Source organism: Rhinopithecus roxellana, chromosome 15 (assembly GCF_007565055.1).
Source record: "Rhinopithecus roxellana isolate Shanxi Qingling chromosome 15, ASM756505v1, whole genome shotgun sequence".
Lineage (NCBI taxonomy): Eukaryota > Metazoa > Chordata > Mammalia > Primates > Cercopithecidae > Rhinopithecus > Rhinopithecus roxellana.
Genome location: NC_044563.1, coordinates 48,633,623 through 48,659,589, shown reverse-complemented (window position 1 = coordinate 48,659,589; position 25,967 = coordinate 48,633,623). Strand labels below are relative to the sequence as shown.

Here is a 25,967-nt window from a genome sequence, read left to right as displayed (position 1 = left end):
CAGTTCTGACTTCAATTCCCTCTTTTTTCCTACCCCCTCCTCTTTTCTCTTCTCTTCCTTCCATGAGCTAGGAAAGATTTATGACTCTCTTGGGGCCAGCTGTGTCGCTCTTGTCTCCCCTTGAAGATCTGTCACTGATTTTGGGCTTCCATGGCAGCAGCCATCTCACCATTCCATAGACTGCCCACCCTTTGGACCCTTGCATGTACTTCATGTGGATACTAAAGTCATTCTGACCTAGTATCACCAGAAATAGTTTGTTGTGACAACAGTGCATTTGATTGCTGAAACCAGTTCAGCAGGTTAAGGGTCTAGCCCAGGAGAGCAATGCTTGAGACAGGGTAAATCTGTCCAATTCTAGAGTTCAGTGATAGGAAGCTTACTGGCCTTAAGATAAAACCCATATTCTCTTGCTGAGCACAGTGGCACACATCTGTAGTCCTAGCTACTTCGGAGGCTGAGGCAGCAGGATTGCTTGAGCCAAGGAGTTCATCAAGGCTAAAGATGATCATGCCTATAGTCACTGCACTCCAGCCTGGCAACACATGAGACCCTGTCTCTGCAGAGGCAGAACCTGATCCCATAGAAGCAGAATAGAATGAATGTCTCTTCAGATAGGCTGGTCCCAAACAGGAGTGGGGAGGAAGTGGGCTAATTGCACCTTGTTTCTCCTACTAGATTTACAATTGGGCAAGTCACTTTACCTAGGGCAGACTGGATAAGGGGATGAAGAATGACGACAATGTTAGGCTACTGGAGCTTCCTTCACATGGAGGAAAGACACATTCCCTCTTAATATTTTAGAGTATTTTAAATCTTAACAGACCACTAATTTATTTACTTGCTTAATGTCTCTCTTCTTTACTAAGATTGTCAATTCAATGAGAATAAAACCATGTTTATCTCTGTGCACACAGGGACTAGCATGCTGTTTGGCATATAGCAGGCAGTCATACTGGTTAATTGAACAAATGCAGTGTACTTTGTTACAGTGGACTTTAATATATATGGTCACTTATTAATTGACCCAGTGAAAATTCATGTACAACGTGCATGAACTCTCTTAGGCAATAGGATTGTGAGATAAAAATGAACCAGAATGCAACAGGATAATGTCAAGAGTTTTTCTTTTGAAAACAAACCAGCAGTTAGATTTCTGAGGAAAATACAGTTGGAAAGCCTCTGACTCTCACTCACTGGACCATATGGACCAATCTCTTGACTATTCTATGCTGCAGATTCCCTGTTTATAGCTAAACAAATGACAAGGTTATTTTGAATAACTGATTTTGTCCAACTTTTATAGCTATTACCAAGGCATTATGAAATCAAAATGTTTACTTTTTGGTCTTGTCTTCTTGATCTGGATAAAACTGAAGAACTAAGATGAAAAGGACATTTTAAAATTTCTTTGAAATTACATGTGATTTACTAATAGATATTACTTTGTAAGAAAAAATATACATCTAATAACAAAACTAGAATTTAAATTTTCCTATGAGTTTCTTGAGAGTAGGTACTAGATATCAATAAATGTTTGCTGAATTTAAGTCATTAAGGAAAGCTTTGTTTTATGTAATAAATTTAATATGGGTTAACTTAAACTAGATTAAGAAGCAGGGATAAACTGGTTTTTGAGTATCAAATATTTTAAAAATACATGTAATCAGAGCTCAATATTTAGCAACTCTACAGATTTCATATTAAGTGGTGTACATTTGCACTAAAGCACACATTTATTTATGAAATGGAGTCTTGCTCTGTCATCCAGGCTGGAGTGCAGTGGCGCTATCTCAGCTCACTGCACCCTCCTCCTCCCAGGTTCAAGCAATTCTCCTGCCTCAGCCTCCCAAGTAGCTGGGATTACAGGCATGCACCACCACGTCTGGCTAATTTTTGTATTTTCGGTAGAGACAGGGTTTCACCATGTTGGCCAGGCTGGTCTAGAACGCCTGACCTCAAGTGATCCGCCTGCCTCACCCTCCCAAAGTGCTGAGATTACCGGTGTGAGCCACCATGCCTGGCCTATCAATCATTTTAAAATTTATTGTTTTAGTTCATTACCAAAAAGAAATCAATCTCCAACTATATGGTAAGTCACTTTTAAAACCCACACAACTTTGTTGTAATAATCTTTTATTTTATAGAAAAAATGTAATTATGCAATGGTTATCAGGAAAGTTAATTCAGTAATAAATATGTAGGCTAGGGAATAGTTTTCAAATATTCAACCAATACCAACAAAAATCCTGTATGATTTACACAATTGTTCAAGCAAACACAAGGAACCTCTGGTTCGATGTCTATGAACTATCAAAAAGGACGAAATGCTCTTCTATCTCAAACCAGGTCTGAATGACAGCTTTTCAATATTCTAAAGACACACACAATAAAGACAAACTATCTCTTTCTAAAATATTCTTCTTTTAGTCCATATATACTTTGAATAATCTTGTGTAGTAAATTTTTGCTGCAACTGACAATGTTCAAAGTAAATCTCTCCTGGTTTGGTGTTCTAAGAAGCCAACAGCCATGGCAGTATGAGCATTACTACTACTTCCAGAATCTATAAAATCCCAATGCTATTGCCAGGCAAGTAAACACCGAAGCTGTGAAAGGAAGAAACTGTGTTATAGGTCTTGTATTTGTATTATTTTGCAGAGCTAACGAGAATAATGTTATCTTTAAGTGAAGAGCAAAAAACAGGAAATCCAAGCAATTTTCTATCCTGTTTTTTATTCCCTAGAAAATTAAGGATGAAAGACATTCTTAAGGACAGCATTAATGCCCAATTCTTAAAAGCGCCTGTATATTCAAATGTAAATTATATGTCATTTAGAACATATAAACTATTTAAAATCATTAACATTAGCATTATTGACTACTTTAAATAATTATAAGCTCTAATTTCAGATCTCATGATAAATGAAATCTTTCTTGTATTAAAAATTATGTAGTTAGGCTAGTAAAACATACATATATCTATGAGAAGAGAATTTTAATTGCCTTTTCAGTACATTTTAAAATAATTTCTCATAATTCTTAAAAAAAAATCTTAATAAAAATTCTTTAAACTCAATGAGGTAGAAGAAAAGGCAGAAGAAGCATCAGGTTTTTAAAATAGTTAATATACTACCTGTACTTTATGTTACATAATTTTGGATTACAAAAAATTCAGTTTTCCCAGCTTTTAGAAGGTAAATCTGTGTGTGGCCTTTAGGGACTCCCTAGTTTCCAGTTTGTTTAAAATACCAATGAATGAATTTTAAAAACAAGTTAGAGATGAAGAGAAAACTTTTATGAATAAAGACACAAGAAATTAGCCTTTCAAAGTAAAGTTATTCATAATGTATAAACCCATTTGTACACCATCCCATTTGATCCTACTACTTACTGAAACTTGGTTAATGATAAGATCATTTTCTCAGTTTTAATAAATAAATGGGATTAGGCATCTCTAAGAAATACAGAGAAGGACATTTGAGAAGTAATAACACACAGTTTCTTGTCTTACTGCCACTGGGCAATTATGTATTCTCCCATTTGATCCTGCTACTATTTGCCATGTGTCGAGTAGTATGCTAGTACGCTGAGCAATTACACACTAACCATGAGATTGGTTACAATCTTGTACAGATTGTTGTTGTACAGATGAGGTAATACACCCAGTTATATCGCTAGCAAACAGTGGAGCCAGGATTTAAGACTAAGTGTACTTGGGCTGGGCACAGTGGCTCACGCCTGTAATCCCAGCACTTTGGGAGGCCGAGGCAGGCAGATCACGAGGTCAGGAGATCGAGACCATCCTGGCTAACACGGTGAAACCCCGTCTCTACTAAAAATACAAAAAAAAAATTAGCTGGGCGTGGTGGCGGGCGCATGTAGTCCCAGCTACTTGGGAGGCCGAGGCAGGAGAATGGCATGAACCTGGGAGGCGGAGGTTGCAGTGAGCTGAGATCGCACCACTGCATTCCAGCCTGGGCAACAGAGTGAGACTCCATCTCAAAAAAAAAAAAAAAAAAAAGACTTAAGTGTACTTGACTCCAATGCCGTTTTTTTTCTTTTAATAGAAAAACACACACAAAAAATTTGTTATCCTTATTATATCCTGTGACACCTGAAAGACTCAATCTGTCATTTATTTGAGTCACATAGTGCTATCTAAGTGGTTACATCCTCTGCTGAGTCAACAGCCGATAAATTAAGTTTTAGATAACCAAATGAACACTTACTTATTGTGAGGTGGGAGGTATTTTGTTCCTTCAGTAGAGTATACAATTGTTACTGCATTTAAGTTTCTCTCTCATGTCTTGCTGCTGTTATTTCAGCTTTTATTTCTCATGGCTGTTGTTGTTGTAACTATGGAGCCATCTCCAAATTCTTTAAGTTTGCTGTTTATCCTCTATACCCTGTCTAGGGAGACATTCTACATATATGTAAAATGCTTAGGTGAGCATGTGCCTGGTACATTTTAAGCACACTGTAAACATTAGCTTTCATTATTTATCTGCCAAGAGCAAAATCTGCCACATTATCTACATAGATTAAATGGAAATTGCTATTATTCCTTGGTGGCAGTGTTCTGGGTCAAAAGGTGGTGTCTGACCCAAGATGAACCATTCAGACTTCTTTCTGAGGATATCACAAATTGGAACTAAGCAAAGAGGGCAATCTCTCCTGATTAAAGTAGAATGATAAAAGAGTCTAGGTGCTAATGCTTCCAACCTATGGAGAAAGCTGGTATGAGAAAGTGAGGCACACATTGACAGATGTAAAGCGTAAGTTCTGATTCCAATTAGGCTTGTAGGTAGGCTATTTTACTTGTGCCCCTTCCATGGTTCAGCTGATGACTGGGGGCTCCATCTTCAACCCTGCTGGCACCTCAACATCAGTGGTGACTGCCCAGAAAATGACTAAGAGTATAAATCGGCAGTTTTCTTTTAGACAGCAATTTGTTAATATCAAACATTTTAAATGTGCATATCTTTTTGACCCCAAAATTTAAATGTACATAGCAAGCTGTTATATAGAAATACTAGCATGGGGGTACAAAGATATGTGTGTATTTACTCAAACGTAACACATATATATGGCTGTTCAAATACAGTATTGTCCTTAATAATGAAAAACTGGAGGGAGAATGCCTGTTAAGAGAGGACTGGATACATAAATTGTGGCATTTTCATATAGGGAATACTGTGCTTTCTAATAAAAAGATGTCTGTGTGAATTGATGTGGAAAGAAATAGGACATTTGGTCAAATGTTTAAAAGTTGTAGACTATAAAAAATACGTGATCTAATTATTTTTATAAAGTATGTAAGATGTTTATATATAGAAGAAAAAGCCTAGAAAATGTTTACTACTAATAGTAAATATACATGGGGAGGGGCTTTCACTTTTACTGCTTTTGAATTCTATGAATAGTTTATAATGAAAATACATTAATTTTTATAAAAGGAAAGAAAAAAGACAAGTAATAGTTGACTAGGGCATTCTTCCTAAATCACTGGGTTGGGCCCTGTAATTGGGTCAGGTCAAATGGTACTTGAGGAGCTCAGTATATGACAAATAATCTAATTTTGGGGTAGTATCTGTGCTGAATCAGTTGATTTAAAGTAAGGTCATCTCCCCCTCCTCCAGGTTTTTAATGGGCTTATACCTACTTTTTTGATCTTTTTTCTCTAACCTCATTCAAATCTTTATGGAAGAACATAAGCAATACAAAGAAAATTTTCATTTTTTTTTTTTTCACTGTGGAATACCCAGTTTATCCTTCTATCATTTTTGTGCTTGTGTTTATATATTTCTTTTATATCCACATGCTTTTTCTATCAGTAAGCTGCAGAATTGCCTGCTAAACTTATATTCTGAAGGGTAACATATCTGTGAGGATGAAAGAAGCTTAACATTTAGAACTGTCCGGCCGGGTGCGGTGGCTCAAGCCTGTAATCCCAGCACTTTGGGAGGCCGAGACGGGCGGATCACGAGGTCAGGAGATCGAGACCATCCTGGTTAATACGGTGAAACCCCGTCTCTACTAAAAAAATACAAAAAAACTAGCCGGGCGAGGTGGTGGGCACCTGTAGTCCCAGCTACTTGGGAGGCTGAGGCAGGAGAATGGCGTAAACCCGGGAGGCGGAGCTTGCAGTGAGCTGAGATCCGGCCACTGCACTCCAGCCTGGGTGACAGAGCGAGACTCCATCTCAAAAAGAAAAAAAAAAAAAAAAATAGAACTGTCCCATACTACACCCTATTTGGCTGTGTCTAATTTGGAATCTGCTATAATAAAAATTAGAAGTATTTAAAAAAAAAACCCAATAATCCAAAAAATATATCCTGAGACTAGGACCTTCTTTAAGCACTGCAGGGGACCAAGCAATAAATAGCTCCTCCTTTTTCTCCTGTGCCTGCTCAGTTACCTTGGTAGGTAGGAACTAACAGGAAAATGAGATGGCAGCAATTTCTTTCTCTGATAGTCTTACCTGCAAGATAACGAATTGTCTCAAGTTTGTTAGACTCCATCAGTGTTTTCAAGGAAGCAATTTCAGCGTCAATTTTATTACTGGTCTCTGAAATAATACTTTTGGTTTGAGTGTCCTGTAGTAAACCAGAATAAATAAGAGAACTTAATTTTGTTCCTGTGTATTAAATGGACAAAAGCATTTACATTAGAAACCCTCACTTATGGGCTAATTGTGATACAAAAGTCTTAGTTGGGGAAACAGTAAAAGCATAGTGGTATAAAAAAATTTTAAGCGTTCCAAGATGGCCAAAAAGGAACAGCTCTGGTCTGCAGCTCTCAGCGTGATTGACGCAGATGATGATGGGTGATTTCTGCATTTCCAACTGAGGTACCTGGTTCATCTCATTGGGACTGGTTGGACAGTGGGTACAGCCCACAGAGGGTGAACTGAAGGAGGGCGGGGCATTGCCTTACCCAGGAAGCGCAAAGGGTCAGGGGATTTCCCTTTCCTAGCCAAGGGAAGCCATGACAGACTACCTGGAAAAACGGGACACTCCCGCCCAAATACTGTGCTTTTCCCAAGGTCTTAGCAACCAGCAGACAAGGAGATTCTCTCCTGTGCCTTGCTCAGCAGGTCCCACTCCCATGGAGCCTTGCTCACTGCTAGCGCAGTAGTCTGAGATGGAACTTGTGAGGCGGCAGCCTGGCTGGGGGAGGGGTGTCCGCCATTGCTGAGGCTTGAGTAGGTAAAGCAGCTGGGGAGCTTGAACTGGGCGGAGCCCACCACAGCTCAACAAGGCCTACTGTCTCTAGACTCCACCTCTGTGGGCAGGGCATAGCTGAACAAAAGGCAGTAGACAACTTCCACAGACTTAAATGTCTCTGACAGCTCTGAAGAAAGCAGTGGCTCTCCCAGCACCGCGTTTGAGCTCTGAGAACGCACAGACTGCCTCTTCAAGTGGGTCCCTGACCCCCGTGTAGCCTAACTGGGAGACATCTTTTTGTAGGGGTTGAAAGACACCTCATATAGGTGGCTGCCCCTCTGGGACGAAGCTTCCAGAGGAAGGATCAGGCAGCAATATTTGCCGTTCTGCAGCCGCTGCTGGTGATACCCAGGTAAATAGGGTCTGGAGTGGACCTCCAGCAAAATCCAACAGACCTGCAGCTGAGGGACCTGACTGTTAGAAGGAAAACTAACAAACAAAAAGGAATAGCATCAGCATCAACAAAAAGGTCATCCACACCAAAACCTCGTCTATAGGTCACCAATGTCAAAGACCAGAGATAGATAAAACAACAAAGATGGGGAGAAACCAGAGCAGAAAAGCTGAAAATTGTAAAAATCAGAGTGCCTCTTCTCCTCCAAAGGATAGCAGTTCCTCACCAGCAATGGAACAAAGCTGGATGGAGAATGACTTTGACGAGTTGACAGAAGCAGGCTTCAGAAGGTCGGTAATAACAAAATTCTCCAAGCTAAAGGAAGACGTTCAAACTCATCGCAAGGAAGCTAAAAACCTTGAAAAGAGATTATGAATGGCTAATTAAAATAAACAGCATAGAGAAGACCTTAAATGATCTGATGGAGCTGAAAACCATGGCACCAGAACTTCGTGATGCATGCCCAAGCTTCAACAGCCAATTTGATCAAGTGGAAGAAAGGGTATCAGTGATTGAAGATCAAATGAATGAAATAAAGTGAGAACACAAGGTGAGAGAAAAAGGAGTAAAAAGAAATGAACAAAGCCTCCAAGAAATATGAAAGTCTGTGAAAAGACCAAATATACGTTTGATTGGTGTACCTGAAAGGGATGGGAAGAATGGAACCAAGTTGGAAAACACTTCAGGATATTATCCAGGAGAACTTCCCCAACCTAGCAAGGGAGGCCAACATTCAAATTCAGGAAATACAGAGAACATCACAAAGATACTCCTTGAGAAGAGCAATCCCAAGACACGTAATTGTCAGATTCACAAAGTTTGAAATGAAGGAAAAAGTGTGTTAAGGACAACCAGAAAGGAAGATTGAGTTACCCACAAAGGGAAGCCCATCAGACTAACAGTGGATCTCTTGGCAGAAACTCTACAAGCCAGAAGAGAGTGGGGGCCAATATTCAACATTCTTAAAGAAAAGAATTTTCAACCCAGAATTTCATATCCAGCCAAACTAAGTTTCATAAGTGAAGGAGAAATAAAATCCTTTACAGACAAGCAAATGCTGTGAGATTTTGTCACCACCAGGCCTGCCTTACAAGAGCTCCTGAAGGAAGCACTAAACATGGAAAGGAACAACCGGTACCAGCCACTGCAAAAACATGCCAAATTGTAAAAACCATTGATGCTAGGAAGAAAGGGCATCAATTAATGGGCAAAATAACCAGCTAACATCATAATGACAGGATCAAATTCACACATAACAATATTAACCTTAAATGTAAATGGACTAAATGCCCCCAATTAAAAGACACAGACTGGCAAACTGGATAGCGTCAACACTCATCAGTATGCTGTATTCAGGAGACTGACCTCACGTGCAAAGATGCACACAGACTCAAAATAAAGTGATGGAGGAAGATCTACCAAGCAAATGGAAAGAAAAAAAACGGAGGGGTTGCAATCCTAGTCTCTGATAAAACAGACTTTAAATCAATAAAGATCAAAAGAGACAAAGAAGGCCATTACATAATGGTAAAGGGATCAATTCAACAAGAAGAGCTGACTATCCTAAATATACATGCACCCAATACAGGAGAACCCAGATTCATAACGCAAGTCCTTAGAGACTTAGAACAGAAATCACAACAAACTGTCTCTCAGACCACAGTGCAATCAAATCAGAACTCAGGATTAAGAAACTCACTCAAAACTGCACAACTACATGGAAACTGAACAACTGGCTCCTGAATTACTACTGGGTAAATAACGAAATGAAAGCAGAAATAAAGATGTTCTTTGAAACCAATGAGAACAAAGACACAACATACCAGAATCTCTGAGACACATTTAAAGCAGTGTGTAGAGGAAAATTTACAGCACTAAATGCCCACAATAAAAAGCAGGAAAGATCTAAAATTGACACCCTAACATCACAATTAAAAGAACTAGAGAATCAAGAGCAAACACATTCAAAAGCTAGCAGAAGGCAAGAAATAACTAAGATCAGAGCAGAACTGAAGGAGATACACAAAAAACCCTTCAAAAAAAATCAATGAATCTAGGAGCTGATTTTTTTAAGACATCAACAAAATTGATAGACCGCTAGCTAGATTAATAAAGAAGAAAAGGTAAGAATCAAATAGACGCAATAAAAAATGATAAAGGGGATATCACCACCAGCCCCACAGAAATACAAACTACTATCAGAGAATACTATAAACACCCCTACACAAATAAACTAGAAAATCTAGAAGAAATGGATAAATTCCTGGACACATACACCCTCCCAAGACTAAACCAGGAAGAAGTTGAATCCCTGAATAGACAAATAGCAAGCTCTGAAATTGAGGCAATAATTAATAGCCTACCAACCAAAAAAAGTCCAGGACCAGACAGATTCACAGCTGAATTATACCAGAGGCACAAAGAAGAGCTGTACAAAATAGTTTCCTTCTGAAACTATTCCAATCAATGGAAAAAGAGGGAATCCTCCCTAACTCATTTTATGAGACTGACATCATCCTGATACCAAAGCCTGGCAGAGACACAACAAAAAAAAGAATTTTAGAGCAATATCTGTGATGAGCATTGATGCGAAAATCCTCAATAAAATACTGGCAAAGCGAATCCAACAGCACATCAAAAAGCTTATCCACCACCATTATGTCGGCTTCATCCTTGGGATGCAAGGGTGGTTCAACATACGCAAATCAATAAACGTAATCCATCACATAAACAGAACCAAAACCAAAAACTACGTGATTATCTCAACAGATGCAGAAAAGGCCTTTGAAAAATTCAACAGCCCTGCATGCTAAAAACTCTCAATAAATAGGTATTGATGGGTTGTATCTCAAAATAATAATAGCTATTTATGACAAACCCCCAGCCAGTATCACACCGAATGGGCAAAAACTGGAAGCATTCCCTTTGAGAACTACCACAAGACAAGGGATGCCCTCTCTCACCACTCCCATTCAACATAGTGTTGGAAGTTCTGGCCGGGCCAATCAGAGCAATCAGGCAAGAGAAAGAAATAAAGGGTATTCAATTAAGAAAAGAGGAAGTCAAATTGTCCCTGTTTGCAGATGACATGATTGTATATTTAGAAAACCCCACTGTCTCAGCCCAAAATGTCCTTAAGCTAAGCAACTTCAGCAAAGTCTCAGGATACAAAATCAATGTGCAAAAATCACAAGCATTCTTATACACCAATAACAGACAAACAGAGAGCCAAATCATGAGTGAAGAACTCCCATACACAATTGCTACAAAGAGAATAAAATACCTAGAATTCAGCTTACAAGGGATGTGAAGGACCTCTTCAAGGAGAACTATAAACCACTGCTCAACAAAATAAAAGAGGATACAAACAAATGGAAGAATATTCCATGCTCATGGATAGGAAGAATCAATATCATGAAAATGGCCATACCGCCCAAAGTAATTTATAGATTCAATGCCATCCCCATCAAGCTACCAATGACTTTCTTCACAGAATTGGAAAAAACTACTTTAAAGTTCATATAGAACCAAAAAAGAGCCAGCATTGCCAATACAATCCTAAGCAAAAAGAAGAAAGCTGGAAGCATCACGCTACCTGACTTCAAACTATACTATAAGGCTACAGTAACCAAAACAGCATGGTACTGGTACCAAAACAGAGATATAGACCAATGGAACAGAACAGAGGCCTCAGAAATAACACCATGCTTCTACAACCACCTGATCTTTGACAAAACTAACAAAAACAAGAAATGGGGAAAGGATTCCCTATTTAATAAATGGTGTTGGGAAAACTGGCTAGCTGGATCCCTTTCTTACACCTTATACAAAAATTAATTCAAGATGGATTAGAGAGTTAAATGTTAGACCTAAAACCATAAAAACCCTAGAAGAAAACCTAGGCAATACCATTCAGGACATAGGCATAGGCAAGGACTTCATGTCTAAAACACCAAAAGCAATGGCAACAAAAGCCAAAATTGACAAATGGGATCTAATTAAACTAAAGAGCTTCTGCACAGCAAAAGAAACTACCATCAGAGTGAACATGCAACGTACAGAATGGAAGAAAAGTTTTGCAATCTACCCATCTGACAAAGGGCTAATATCCAGAATCTACAAAGAACTCAAACAAATTTACAAGAAAAGAACAACCCCATCAAAAAGTGGGCAAAGGATATGAACAGACACTTCGCAAACGAAGACATCTATGTAGCCAACAGACACAGGTAAAAATGCTCTTCATCACTGGTCATCAGAGACATGCAAATCAAAACCACAATGAGATACCATCTCACGCCAGTTAGAATGGCAATCATGAAAAAGTCGGGAAACAACAGGTGCTGGAGAGGATGTGGAGAAATAGGAACACTTTTACACTGTTGGTGGGATTGTAAACTAGTTCAACCATTGTGGAAGACAGTGTAGTGATTCCTCAAGGATCTAGAACTAGAAATACCATTTGACCCAGCCATCCCATTACTGGGTATATACCCAAAGGATTATAAATCATGCTACTATAAAGACACATACACACATATGTTTACTGCAGCACTATTCACAATAGCAAAGACTTGGAACCAACCCAAATGTCCATCAATGACAGACTGGTTTAAGAAAATGTGGCACATAAACACCATGGAATACTATGCAGCCATAAAAAAGGATGAGTTCATGTCCTTTGCAGGGCCACGGATGAAGCTGGAAACCATCATTCTCAACAAACTATCACGAGGACAGAAAACCAAACACCACAAGTTCTCACTCATAGGTGGAAAATGAATAATGAGATCACTTGGATACAGGAACATTACATAGTGGGGCCTGTTGGGAGGTGAGGGGTTGAGGGAGGGATAGCATTAGGAGAAATACCTAAGGTAAATGATGAATTGATGGGTGTAGCAAACCAACATGGCACATGTATACCTATGTATCAAACTTGCATGTTGTGCACATGTACCCTAGAACTTAAAGTATCAAAAAAAAATTACAAAAAAACACTATAAACTGACGAATTACATTCCCTCTACTTTCATATTTGGAGATCATCTTTTAGGAGTATCACATACTGGGCATATTCTAAAAACCTCATAATAACATATTTGATACCTAAATATATAAGATGATTTCCTTGCCTGTCTCCTTTATCTGGCCAAGAAGTAAGGGAAAAGAGTAAGATCTTTGAAAGAACAAATGTGACCTTCTCTTCTATTAAATTATAAGCAAGAGTGACATATTTTCTGTTAGAATGTGGACAAATGGCTTTGAACTTTTAAGAAAAGGACAAAGCTGAGTCAGAAAGCTGGGTTTTACTCAAGCCACAGAGATGAAGTCATGATTACATTGTAGGATTACTGAGAAGGAGAGCAGTACTTCCAAGTTAGGGATTTAGAATCCAGGTTCTTTCCCTAGTGACACCACTTATTAACTGTGGGACCTTAACCCCTCTGTGCTTCATTTTCCAAATTGTTAAAATGGGAATAATAGTGCCTATGTCACACAGACTGATATGAATATTAAGTGAATTAACAAATATAACAGATATAAGTAAAGCATGTAAAATGGTATCTGGCACATTAATAAATACTAAATATGAGTATTTATATATTATTAATATGTAGCTTTTTTAAAACCTTAAGATAATTATTTAACTGAACCTAGGCACTAATTTAAGTACCAATTATGAAATACCAATAGTGAATCTTTGTCTTTTAAAAAATAGTTCTTTTTTTTTTTTTGAGACAGGGTCTTGCTCTATTCCCAGACTGGTCTTGAACTCCTGCCTCAGCCTCCCAAAGTGCAGGATTAACAGGTGTGAGCTACTGTGCCTAGCCCAAAAAATAGTTATTTTCTATTATAGAAGTAATTTCGTTTAAAAAAGCACACTATGTGGAAAGCTTGATTCTTACTTCAAGGTCATGGCTCATGGATGACGATCTACTTGGTGCCAGGTTCCCCGGAAGTGCTGGCTAACTATAATAGTTATGAGGAAGCCAGAGATTCTATAGGGCTAGTTTTTAAAAGTCCAGACTTATAAACTGGTACACATAAAAGCAGTTATACAAGGCACAGGAACTGTACAAAAGAGACATTTTTACATATTACCTTACCTTTTTTGTAAATTCTGTAGTTGTTTCCATAAGTTGCTTTTCTTGATCTGTAAACTATAGGATATGAAGCAGCAGGAAGTTAAAAAAAAAAAGACTAAAATTAAAAAGGAATAAGTAACCAAGAAAGTACATTTAAAAGCACAATACCATATCTGTTACTCTGCTCCTTTCTAGGTTGATATCCAGTTTATTATCTGCTCTGATTCGACTGGTTTCATGCTTTAAAGAAAATAAAGATATTTAAAAAATGATCTTATAATGAATATTTGTTCTGAAATTAACAGCTAGAAAAAAATTCACTTACCATTAGTTGTTGCTTAACTTGGTCTAATTCAATTTTCATTTTCTAGGTACAGGAAAGATCATATGTAATTAGCATTAAACCAAGTCTATATTATGATTAAAAAAATTTGAAACCCTAGATTACCAAAATTTGCACAATCTATGGATTTCTAATACACAATTGATAAGGAAAAAAATCTTCAAAAGAAACTACTAAGCCACTGTATTCAGAAAATAATTCTTATGAGCAAAATGCATTTGTTTTTGTATTATACTTTTAAAAATTGATTTTCTAAATTTAAAAAGCTATAGTGGATAACATAACTTAAAATTCTGACTTAATTACAGAAATATACTTTTCTCAAGTCACAAAGACATTTAGTACAGGATTAAATAAAATAGAAAATGCCACATTACTCTCAGCTCTGAAACCATTATATAGAAATTTTATATATATAGCTCAAAGATTTTCTGTTTTATGTGGTTTTACATGTATAAAATGTAACTCTTATTCTCTTCAGTATGCAAAGCACTATGATTTATATAGAAAAAGATTAGGTATGGTTAAACAAATAGTACTTTTTAAATCTAAAAACTTATTGTTTACTAACCACATGGAATTATTACTTGGTCTTACTAACTTATTCACTAAGTAGGATGCTTATTATGAGATCAGTTATTTTATGAGTAATAAATTAAAATTTGCATCACCTCATTCTCTGCTCTCAGATTTGCGAATTCACTTTTCTCTAGGATGACCATGTCTTTCCTGATAGAATCCAAATGAGCCATTAGCTGTTGTACTGTTATTTCCTAGAAAACAAAATAAAAATAACCTAGTGATTCACAGAAAGCCATCTTTTATTTATGGAATTGTTTTCATGAAATTTAAATGAATTTGTTAACATGCTACAAGGTATAATGCTGACTGGTTAAGTAAATATGAAACTTACATATCTGAAATATCAATATGAAAAGAAAGAGATTCAAAGAAGAAAAAGGTATTTCCTAGGGGAGAGAAATGTGTAAGTCTTTGAATGAAAAGAATCTCAATAAAATGCTTCCTTACACCCTAAGAGTTCCTCAAAAAAATAATGTTTTGTTCTTGTTTTTTGAATAACCAAATGGAAAGGGTTTTATCTCTTATTACTTTGATTTTGAGATTTTCTACCACTGGAAAATTCCATGGTATTGGATACGACTCAGAAGTCAGGTAGTAAAACAAAATAGATGTATAGTTAAAATAATTGCCCTTTGTCAGCACAACATAACCAATTTTGTTTAAATTCCTGGGTATCTTCCCTATATTTGGCACTACAAAGAATATGTGAAAGAAAAGGTAGCATTTACCTGATAGATCTATATGCTTTTGCTTCGTTAGGGAGGACAATTTTGTAGAAATGATTTAAGACAGCCTTACAAAGAAAATATAACTGTTAAGGTTGAATATCCCTAATCCAAAAATCTGAAATCCAAAATCCGCAACTTTTTGAGTGCCAACACGACACTCAAAGGAAATGCGCATTGGAGTATTTTGGATTTCAGATTTGGGATGTGCAACTGGTAAGTGTAAAGGAAATATTCTAAAATAAAAAATCTGAAATCTAAAACACTTCTGGTCTCAAGCATTTCAGATAAGGGATATTCAACCTGTAGCACTATACTTCTTAAAATCATGTAGCTTGCTAATTTATCTATCCTTTACCAAAAGAAAAAGCAGATGAGGTATAACCTTATTAAGGACTCTGTATAACAGTTTAGAAATAAAACAAGAAAGCCCCCCCAAAAAACAGTATGAGTTCTGGAGTCAGGCTGTCAAGCTTTGAATCCAAACTCTGCCATTTACTGTGAGATGCTAGCAAGTCATTTAACTTCTCTGGTCGCCTCACTGGTAAAATGGAAATAGTAACAGTTCCTGGTATACCTTGAAGAGTTGTTTTGAGGATTAAATGAGATTATGTATGTATAATGCTTAAGATAGTACTTGGCATATGGTTATCACTGAAATGTTAACTATTATTATTACCGATGGGACAGAGATCTAATGACTGAAGCACGATAGTCTAATGCTAATGTATTAATGTGGAGGAAGTTTGGACTTCTTATATACAAGTTTTTTAACTGTGTACAACAGACATTGCTGACTCATGCCTTTTCTAAACCTCATATATTACTCAGGAGGGTTGTTCATTTTATTCAATTCTGCTTGACATATTTATGAGAATTCAGAAGTCACACAGATGTGGCCTCTAGGGGCTGGCAGTCCTGTTTGCCCCAAATATCACTATAAAGGAATTATATGACATTAAAAATAATATATTCTTATTACTGAGATTTTTGCCTATTACATAGGCAAAAGTTGGAAAGCTAATTACAGACTTCATACTTGTGGAGTCTGAACCTGAAAATAAGGGATTGTATTGTGGCTTCCTTGAGACAGAGCCTTGCTCTGTCGCTCAGGCTGGAGTGTACTGGCATGATCTTGGCTCACTGCAGCCTCCAATTCCTGGGTTTGAGCGATTCTCATGCCTTAGCCTCCCGAGTAGCTTGGACCACAGGCACCCACCATCATGCGCAGCTAATTTTTTTTTGTATTTTTAGTAGAGACAGCATTTTGCCATGTTGGCCTCTAACTTCTGACCTAAAGTGATCTGCTCACCTCAGCCTCCCAAAGTGCTGGGATTACAAGCGTGAGCCACCACACCCGGCCTTAATGTGGCTCTTAAGAGCCTCTTTTTACCTCATTCTTCCTTTAAATACAGACTCAAAAAGCCTACAAAACTGCACAGGTGTCCATCTTTAACAACTTTAAATGTAAAGACATAATCCATTGTTAAGTAGCCAAATATATTAAAAGTGTGATTTTTGTAACTAGTATGGATCCATCAGAGAATATTCAGATTTGAATCACAATCACAATATAATCAAATTCTCAGAATAAGAAGACTTTATTACTTTATTTTCTTTTTTCCCCCCTCATCCTGCTAGCTGACTTGCTTTCATATCAAGTATGAAATTATTCTAGTTACGTTCATTTATTCAGTCCTTTATGTAAAATTATTGCTTTTTGTCCATATCACCACAGTGAAAACTCCTGTAAACTACTCAGTCTCTCTACGCCTGTCTTCAGTGGCCAAATAGAATTCTGCTTAGTTTTCAAGGCTGTTAGAGATTAAATAATATATGAAAAGTACACAGCATTGTGCCTCTTACATGTTAAATTCTTACATTTGACTTTAGGATTTTTATATTCAGTCAAATTAAGGCATCTTAGGCAATTTATAAAGTCCTTCTCAGCCATGTAAGTCCTTTCCAGCTATGTCTGTGAAAATTAACCAGTATGTATAGCAGCAATAAAACATACTTAATATATAGAAAGATTAGCTCTTCTGTGGTGAGCTTTCTTGAGGGAAAAAGTTGTTTCACTAACAATCTACCACCACTCATGAATAACACAATATAATGATCTCATCCCATCAAAGATTTGGCAAAATACCATCCCTGTTACCACAACATTATTACAACTATTCTAACTATTCAGTCTGTCTAAATATTGACTTTATTCAGTGTTTTGTGTGTGTGTGTGTGTGTGTGGTCCCTTTAGAGAGAACAAGGAAGATACGAGCGTGTTTGGAAGGTCACTAGGTAGACAGAGACGTAGTTATGAAATGACTGTCTAATGAAAGTATCAGAAATAGTAGTAATCAGTGTATTACCTGTTGAGCTTGAGTGACCATCTCTTTATAGATAGTATCCAGGCTGACATTTGATAAAGTAGTTAATGCTGATACAATTGTTTCTGCTTGTGTTTTGTCAAATCCTGTAGGCAGCAAATAGGTATTTTAAAGTGTATATCCGTATCAAAATAAACAGCGTGTAACTCCTCAACATTTAAATTGTTATACTCTTTTTAAAATAATGGTTACAATTTAAAAATTGACAGATAATGCTAAATTACTCTCCAAAAGTACTCTATAATTTTAATTCCCATTCTGTATCTCCCCACATCTACATTAACACTAGATATGACTTTTTATTTTGAGTAATTGGCAAAAAAATTGTATTACATTGTTATTTTCATGTTACTTAAATTTGCATTTCCTTGGTTGGTAGAGAGGTTAAGCATTACATATACTTTTTGTTATTTATATTTATTTTTCTGTGTTATGCTTGTTTATAGCATTTGCCCCCTTTTTTCTGTAAAACTGCTTATTCTTTTACATTTATTTAGCTTTTCATCTATCTGAAATTTAGTTTTCAGTAAGGGGATCTAATATATTTTTTCCCAGTGGCTAGTCATTTATTATCTCATTTATTAAGTAGTCCTTCCTTTCCCTAATTTGTAATGCCTTCATCACATTAAATTCATGTCTGTGTCTCTGAATACCATTTTGTTCTATTAGTCTATTCCTTTAATATCACATAATTTAAATTACTGTTTTGCTATCAGGTAATTTTTTGTGCTTATTTTCTGATTTTTTAATCTCAAACATTTGTACTTCCACATGGACTTTAGTATTAGCCTAGAAACTAGTTTCTTTTTCACTTAATTGGAATCATTCTGTACATATTTCATATGCTTTTTTCAATTAACATATCTTGAACATTCCTCATATCAGTAAATATTTCTCAAACAGTATCATTTTTAGTGACTATAAAATATTTCATTGGATGGTCTATTTAAATAGTTACTCTTAATTGTTCATAACAGTGATACTGTCTTGACTAGGCAATTATTATGAGTGCTATTAATTTTCTTCTTTCAGGAGGTATCCATGTTTCTTACCATGAGTTTCCAAGTCCTGAACCAATGCATGGGTATCAAAAGTTAATTTCCTTTGTTCTAAAGGAGTTATATCCACTGGCCGCCTATCATATCCCTCCTTGGATGTGGTGGTGAAGAAATCTGAAAAGAGAAGACATTTTTTTTCTCTTGTAGTAACTGATAGAGGTTTCCTACTTTAGCTTACAAAGCGTTTTCCCCATCCATTTATGATATAGTTCCAGCTCTTCTAGTTTTGTCATCTCACCCAAGTTAATTGACTCCTCTGAGCCTCTCTTTTATCCGAAAAGTCTCTGACGTTTTTCTGTACATACTAAACATTCAATAAATGTTTCTTTTCCCTCCTTTGGTATTCAGGAATGTTAAGAGTTAGTATAAACTTGTAATAAAATACATCAAATGCTTTGGATATCACCACCTCAGCTCTAATTACTGTAAAGCAGAAACTACACAATTCAATTTTTCTCTGTGCTCAGTCTTTCAAGAGCTATGAAAATTTTTTACACTTACATCCCTGTTTAAAGTAGCTTTCCATACTCCCACTCACTTGTATATCCTACATAGTTTATTTCCTACATAGTTCTCAGCTCCAATATGAAATTATCTTGTTTGCTGTTTGTATCTCTGGATCAGAATGGAAGTTCCATGATGCTTTGACTGTGGTTTTCACTACTGTATCTTTAGCACCTAGAACAGTGCTTTGGCACATATTTGGGCCACAAAGTTTTACTGTTGATTCAATCAATGAATTTGATTTGAAATCATGGGCATATTTACTGTTATCAATATAAGAACCCTAAGAAAAAATTCTCATTTCTGAAATAACCCTTCTTGTCCTATTTCAATAAATTCCCCAAGTTTTAACCTAGACACAGTAAAGACCTTTTCTGTATATTGCTGATGAATTTATTATAAGGTACTCTGCCCATAAACAACTTCTAGGAAAGGTAAAGGAGTTACCTTTATAGAGCCAATGGTAGAATTAGGATTCAGACTCAGATTCTTCTGACTCCAAATCTTACACTCCATGCTGTCTCTCTTATTTATCCTAAGCCACTTAAAATATCCAGATATTTAAAAGACTGCAGGCCGGGTGCGGTGGCTCACACCCGTAATCCCAGCACTTTGGGAGGCCAAGGTCAGGGGATTACGAGGTCAGGAGATGGAGACCATCCTGGCTAACACAGTGAAACCCCGTCTCTACTAAAAATACAAAAAAATTAGCCAGGCATGGTGTCAGGCGCCTGTAGTCCCAGCTACTAGGGAGGCTGACGCAGGAGAATGGCGTGAACCTGGGAGGCGGAGCTTGCAGTGAGCTGAGATCACGCCACTGCACTCCAGCCTGGGCAACAGAGCGAGACTCTTTCTCAAAAAAAAAAAAAAAGAAAGAAAGAAAAAAGACTGCAACTGCAGGCATTATTTTTCCACCAGTACTGTGTAGGACAAATGTGATTCCTTCTTTATATCCTTCTAGCCTAATGAATATTTATTGAGTGCTAGAACTTGTGCCAGGCACAGGGGTAAAATGATAAGCAAAACCAGACATGAATGATGTTCTCACTGATTTTATAGACTAGAAGGTAGGAAAGAGATACTGTTTTTTAAAAACACCTAACAATCAACTCTAAATTCAAATGATAAAAGATTCATTAAAATATTCCAAAAAATTCTATTTAACTGAAGAGATAAAAGTAGCTGTAAATAAAAGTGGCGCAATTTTTTAAAACACACATATTGGTATACTGGTCAGTAATCTTTTTCACTTGAATGTCATCTAGTAGGGTAAAGAAACATGCCTTTGTGTGTAAATACCAGACCTAAGGTAGGAGAGAAAAAGAAAAATTAGAGGAAAGAGGGGCAGATTTCAGTAATTTCAATAACAACTGCATTAGGAGTAGTGATGGTACTCTTAGTTACATATCCCTGATTAGAAGTTTATTTGGATTTAGAAAAAAAATCAGTAATAATATTTATATAATATTTTACTGTTTTCACATCTATTACCCCATCCTTAAAATTCTCATTTTATGAATGAGGTAAATTGAGGCTCAGGGCTAAGTATGGATGCTCCTCAGCTTATAAAAGGGTTATGTCCCATTAAATCCATCATAAATTGAAAATATCCTGAGCTGAAAATGCATTTAATACACCTAACCTGCTGAACATCACAGCTTAGCTGGGCTCACCTCAAGCATGCCAAGAACGCTTACATTAGCCTATAGTTGGCCAAAATCATCTAACACAAAACCTATTTTACAATAAAGTGTTGAATATTTCATGTAGACACCCAAATGGGCATTTTGTAAACATTATGGGATGCAAAAACAAAACCCAAAAAACCCTGGCAATACTAAGTATTGGTTATTTGCCCTTGTGATCCATGGCTAACTGGGGGAGCTGCGGCTTGCTGCCCCTGCCAATGCATTATTGTTAGATTAGGAAAGGATCAAAATTCAAAGTACAGTTTGTACTGAATGCATACTGTTTTTGCACCATGATAAAGTCGAAAAATTTTAAGTTAAACTATCTTAAGTTGAGGACTGTCTGTATGTAATCAGTCCGAGATCTTACGGTCTCATAGCTAGGCGGATTAGTACAGTTCCTCTGACTTAGTCAACAAACACTCTGAATACCTTGCACAAAGAGCAGCTTCCTACTAAATTTGGGATAGAGACCAAATACCTTAACAAGCCAATAAATCTTTGTAGGGTGTAGCTCGTCTCATGTCCTGCTATGCTCTCTCTGGTCCTCTTTCAAGGGCTCTTTGATTTTAATTCCACAAACATGCCATGTGCTTTACCTTCTCAGGGCCTTTGCCCAGCCCCTGCCCTGTTCAGAAAGCTCTCTTTTTCTTTGCCTGCTCATGTTTATCCTTCAGAGCTCAGTCTGAATGTTTCTTCCTCTGGAAAGCCTGACGACTCCTTTGGGTTATGTCTCTTTTGTGATGGTTTTTCATAGTACTGCATAGGATTCTTTTGCAAACCCTCTCACAATTCACACATTTATGTGACTCTCAGTTGTCTCCCCAAGAGACCAGCGGTCAGCCAACTATAGCCTGTAGACTACCACCACCTGTTTTTCTAGTTTTATTCATTAGAACTAGATAGTTTTATTAGAACACAGCTCATTCATTTATGGATTACTCTATGGCTACTTTCATGCCACAGTGGCAAAGCAAATAGTTGTGACTGACCTTACAGCCTACAAAGCCTGAAATATTTATTGGGCTCTTTACAGAAAAAGTTTGTCAACCCCTGCACTAAACTATACAGTTCTTGAGAGCAGGGACCACATTTGTTCTTGCTCACTACTGAATCCCCAATGCCTACACAAATCTGGATGCTACATAGATACTTGCTGAATGAAAGGCACTGTGCTTGGCATTATGTATACACCATGATGAATAATACAAAGGAGACGCATTTGGCCCTACTTGAGAATAAAGGATCGAGAATGACTATTTGGATGATGGTAGAGCTACATTAAATATTAAAGAAGTTATCGGCCGGGCGCGGTGGCTCGGGCGGTGGCTCAAGCCTGTAATCCCAGCACTTTGGGAGGCCGAGACGGGCGGATCACGAGGTCAGGAGATCGAGACCATCCTGGGTAACACGGTGAAACTCCGTCTCTACTAAAAAATACAAAAAAACTAGCCGGGCGAGGTGGTGGGCGCCAGTAGTCCCAGCTACTCGGGAGGCTGAGGCAGGAGAATAGCGTGAACCCGGGAGGCGGAGCTTGCAGTGAGCTGAGATCCGGCCACTGCACTCCAGCCTGGGCGACAGAGCGAGACTCCGTCTCAAAAAAAAAAAAAAAAAAAAAGAAGTTATCCAGACAGGATGAATGAAATCAGCAAAATCTAGGCATGGGCTGCCTTTGCTATTCTCTTGGCTTCTATTTATTATGGGGCTAAGGAGAGCTGAGAATGCAGAAGGATATGTAAAACATTATTCCTTAAATGTGCTAAGATATTCACATAATATTTTGTTTAGTCCTCCCAATCCTATGAGGTAGGTATTGACACCCACTGGCAGTAGAACTTTGAGTTTCACTCCACTTTGGAAGCCATAAGCAACTGGAAAAACCACTGGATATTCATGGTAGGGTTTCATAATCACTATTCCAACTGGTCATGAGCAGTTCAATGCATAAGCGCTCATTAAGAATGTCTTTACAGGCCAGGTACAGTGGCTCATGCCTGTAATCCTAGCAGTTGGGAAGCCAAGGCAGGCAGATCGCTTGAGCCCAGAAGTTCGAGATCAGCCTGGGCAACATGGCAAGATCCTGTCCCTATAAAAATTACAAAAACTAGCTGGGCATAGTGGCGTGAGCCTGTAGTCCCAGCTACTTGAGAGGTTGAAGTGGGAGGATCACCTGAGCCTGGGAGGCAGAGGTTGCAAGTGAGTCGAGACGGCACCAAGGCACACCAGACTGAGTGACAGAGACCCTGTCTCAAAAAAATAAAAAATAATAAAAAAAATAAGTCTTCGCAGCCATATTAATAGGTAGGGGAGATGAAGTGCCCAGAATCAGTGTTTCCAGCTCATAGTGGAATAACAGATCCTTAATAGCTTGAAAAGTTTTGTACAGGCTCAAACATCTGTACAAACCTCCAAACCTTTACTTTCCTTGTTACTACTTTTGATTCTTTGATAGCTATATCTTGCGGATTTGTCTGTTTGTAATAGTGAGATACAAACTCAAGGGTTTAAAGGTTTAATCAGTTTGGCAAAACTACTAAGTCATAGATTGTGGATTGGAACTCTGGCCTATCTTGCACCAAGCTCCTCTTTGCTGGAAAAGTTCAAATTTTACTTTTGAAACAAACAAACAAACGACCAAACAAACATGTAAAATGTTGTCCCACTAAATTTAAGTTGCAAGTTTTATATGAATTTACTGCTAATTTTACAGCTGAAACACTTCAGTGTATAGTCAGTTACTTTTCTGTCAGGAACTCAAAAGAACAGGCATTACAGCATATATTCTTACATGCTGGTCTACTAACGTGCTACACTAGTTTCATCATAATAACTAAGGTCCTTCCATTGGTCAGAGGTCAAGGTTTTCAAATCCCGATTATTGACATTATTAGGCAAGTTTAAACTACTTGTACACAATAAACATTCAATATTTGTTTAGTGAGGAAGGATACAAATCCTACTAGTTGTAAGAAGAGATTTAAGGTTTCTCCAAGAACACTCAGACTCAAGTGGGAAAACTTTTATGTTAAAACATTAACATTTACTTATGGTCATGTATTTCCCATTATGATATGCACTTCAAAGTTCATTCTCTAAAAACATTTAATTTTGTTTTCATTTGGATATGTAAAGCACGCCTGTAAAAGTCAACAAAGATGACAGTTGGACGATTTCCTGGAATTCAAAAGTGCTCCCTCCTTTTTGTAAAATCCATCATGTGTATGTATGCTAAACACCCAAATACCTAACAAAAGAGACCTTGTGAATGACCCTGGCAGCTAAAGAGCAATCTTACAGACGGAGGATCAACAACTGCAGTTTTGACTGCAGCTGTTACTGGTGTGGATTAAAATGAAACAATGAGCAAAACAGCACAAGTAACAATATGGAGCATAAATAACAGCGTGGAAGTGTTTGGGTACCGACTGGCTCAGTGTACCTGGCACTGAAGATTCAAGAAGGTGAACAGAGAATGCTAAGGTTGATAAGAGGTGCCTATTCGCCTATTTTGTGGACAACCTTAAAACGGTTTAAAAACTAGGAGGGAAGTTTAAAAACGGGGGGTAAAAAACGACAAGAAAAACCTAGCCCTAGAAACATTTCTCGGAATAAAGTTAGATGTCTTCAGGACACCCTGTTAACAGGGTGCCAACCGGTTGGAAACTTGTAGGTTCCAGTATTCACTTTTTTTTCCAAAGTCTACAATGTGACTGAAAAGTACTGAGAATTCCAGCGAGAATAAGGCAGACGTGACCTGAAATTTATGATGCTGTCTACCAAAAACCTGGGCTCGAGGCCAGCACCTAAAAAAACAATATCTAAAGATCAGGCCACAAAAGAAATCAGGACACCGTCAAGCACAGACTACCTTACGCTGCCTCCAGACAAACCTACCAGATTACTAGCCTCTTGTCACCAAAAAAGGGAAACAAGGGCTGAGAAAGAAGCTGGGCGCGAAGCCCTGGCCTTCAAAGGTTCGCTTTAAGAACAGAAAGGCACTGATTTCCTCAGTCCTCGCCCCTTGGGGCGAGCTGGGCAAGTCGGGGCAGCAGGCAGCTGTGTCGCCAGCACAAGGCGTGAATCGGGGAGGAAGGCGTGGCACCTTCTCTTCCAGTTCGCTCGAGCAGGCGCGTTCGCTCCAGCAAGCGCCACCCACGGGCATCGTCTCCTTAGAGAGCACTCAGACATCTATGACACGACACCTTGCCTCACCTCTCCGCAGGGCCCGCGAGAAATGCCCGCGGGGGCTTGAAACCCAACGATCCCCTCTGCCTTGGGAGAGCAGGAGCCGCCAAGCCTGGCGACTATTCATGTCCTCAGTTTTCCGGCGGGCGGGAGGCGGAAGACGGGGTAAATCTAGCACAGGCTTTCGGGCAAGGTAGTTCTGGCACCGCAGGAATGCTGGGAATTGTAGTTTTCGCTCTGTCACATGACCACCTTCCAGTGCGGGCGCCACCGTGGTGCCACGAAACTGGGCCTCTTCGCAGGCCGACCCACAGTTCACGATCAATGTTCAGCGCTCTCCCGCTACTCCCACCGCCCCTTCCCGACCTGTGAACGCCTTTACCGTCCTAGGAAAGCGGGATCTTGTGGGAGAATCTTCTGGCGCCTGTTTCTTGCCAGCGGGGCATAGTCCAACAGCTGGCTCCCCCAAGATTGCCAGCGGCCATTAAGCGCTTGGGTCGGGGGAAATGGAGTCGTATTTAGCCGCACAGCAGCCTGGGACCTGAAGTTCTCGGCCGCTGAGCATTCTGGGTGATTGCGTAGTGCGGATGCCAAACAAACCTTCTGGGAAGTGTAGTCCAGCCAGTCGCTCACTTATCGTGCAGCGTCACATCCTGCTGCTTCGCCGTCTGGTGCACGGGAGGACCAATTAATTTTGGTCGGTATATCCTTTCCTTAGGGAAGATGAATTCCTCCGTTTCTACGAAAAATTCCTTAAATTTTCACCATTTATCCTTCCCAGAC

The 25,967-nt window shown here is 38.3% G+C and overlaps 1 protein-coding gene across 6 annotated transcripts in view; it reads right to left on the bottom strand.

Moving 5' to 3' along the window:
- CCDC90B (coiled-coil domain containing 90B) overlaps positions 1 to 25,754 on the bottom strand; it is a 66,093-nt gene extending 40,339 nt beyond the window's left edge. For 2 of the 6 annotated variants that reach the window (XM_010362862.2, XM_010362864.2), the window contains exons 1-8: positions 25,212 to 25,754; positions 18,802 to 18,921; positions 17,732 to 17,835; positions 14,727 to 14,828; positions 14,038 to 14,079; positions 13,881 to 13,952; positions 13,734 to 13,787; positions 6,485 to 6,599 (exon numbers count right to left, since the gene is read on the bottom strand). In XM_010362862.2, the coding sequence (XP_010361164.2) occupies positions 6,485 to 6,599; positions 13,734 to 13,787; positions 13,881 to 13,952; positions 14,038 to 14,079; positions 14,727 to 14,828; positions 17,732 to 17,835; positions 18,802 to 18,921; positions 25,212 to 25,311 (709 nt within the window). In that variant the 5' untranslated portion in view covers positions 25,312 to 25,754. Of the gene's footprint in view, positions 1 to 2,119; positions 2,610 to 4,026; positions 4,414 to 6,250; positions 6,600 to 13,733; positions 13,788 to 13,880; positions 13,953 to 14,037; positions 14,080 to 14,726; positions 14,829 to 17,731; positions 17,836 to 18,801; positions 18,922 to 24,438 lie in introns of those variants that run through there. The other 4 variants (XM_010362863.2, XM_010362865.2, XM_030918809.1 and 1 more) reach the window with 4 other exon arrangements.
- Between the last annotated feature and the right edge of the window lie 213 nt (positions 25,755 to 25,967).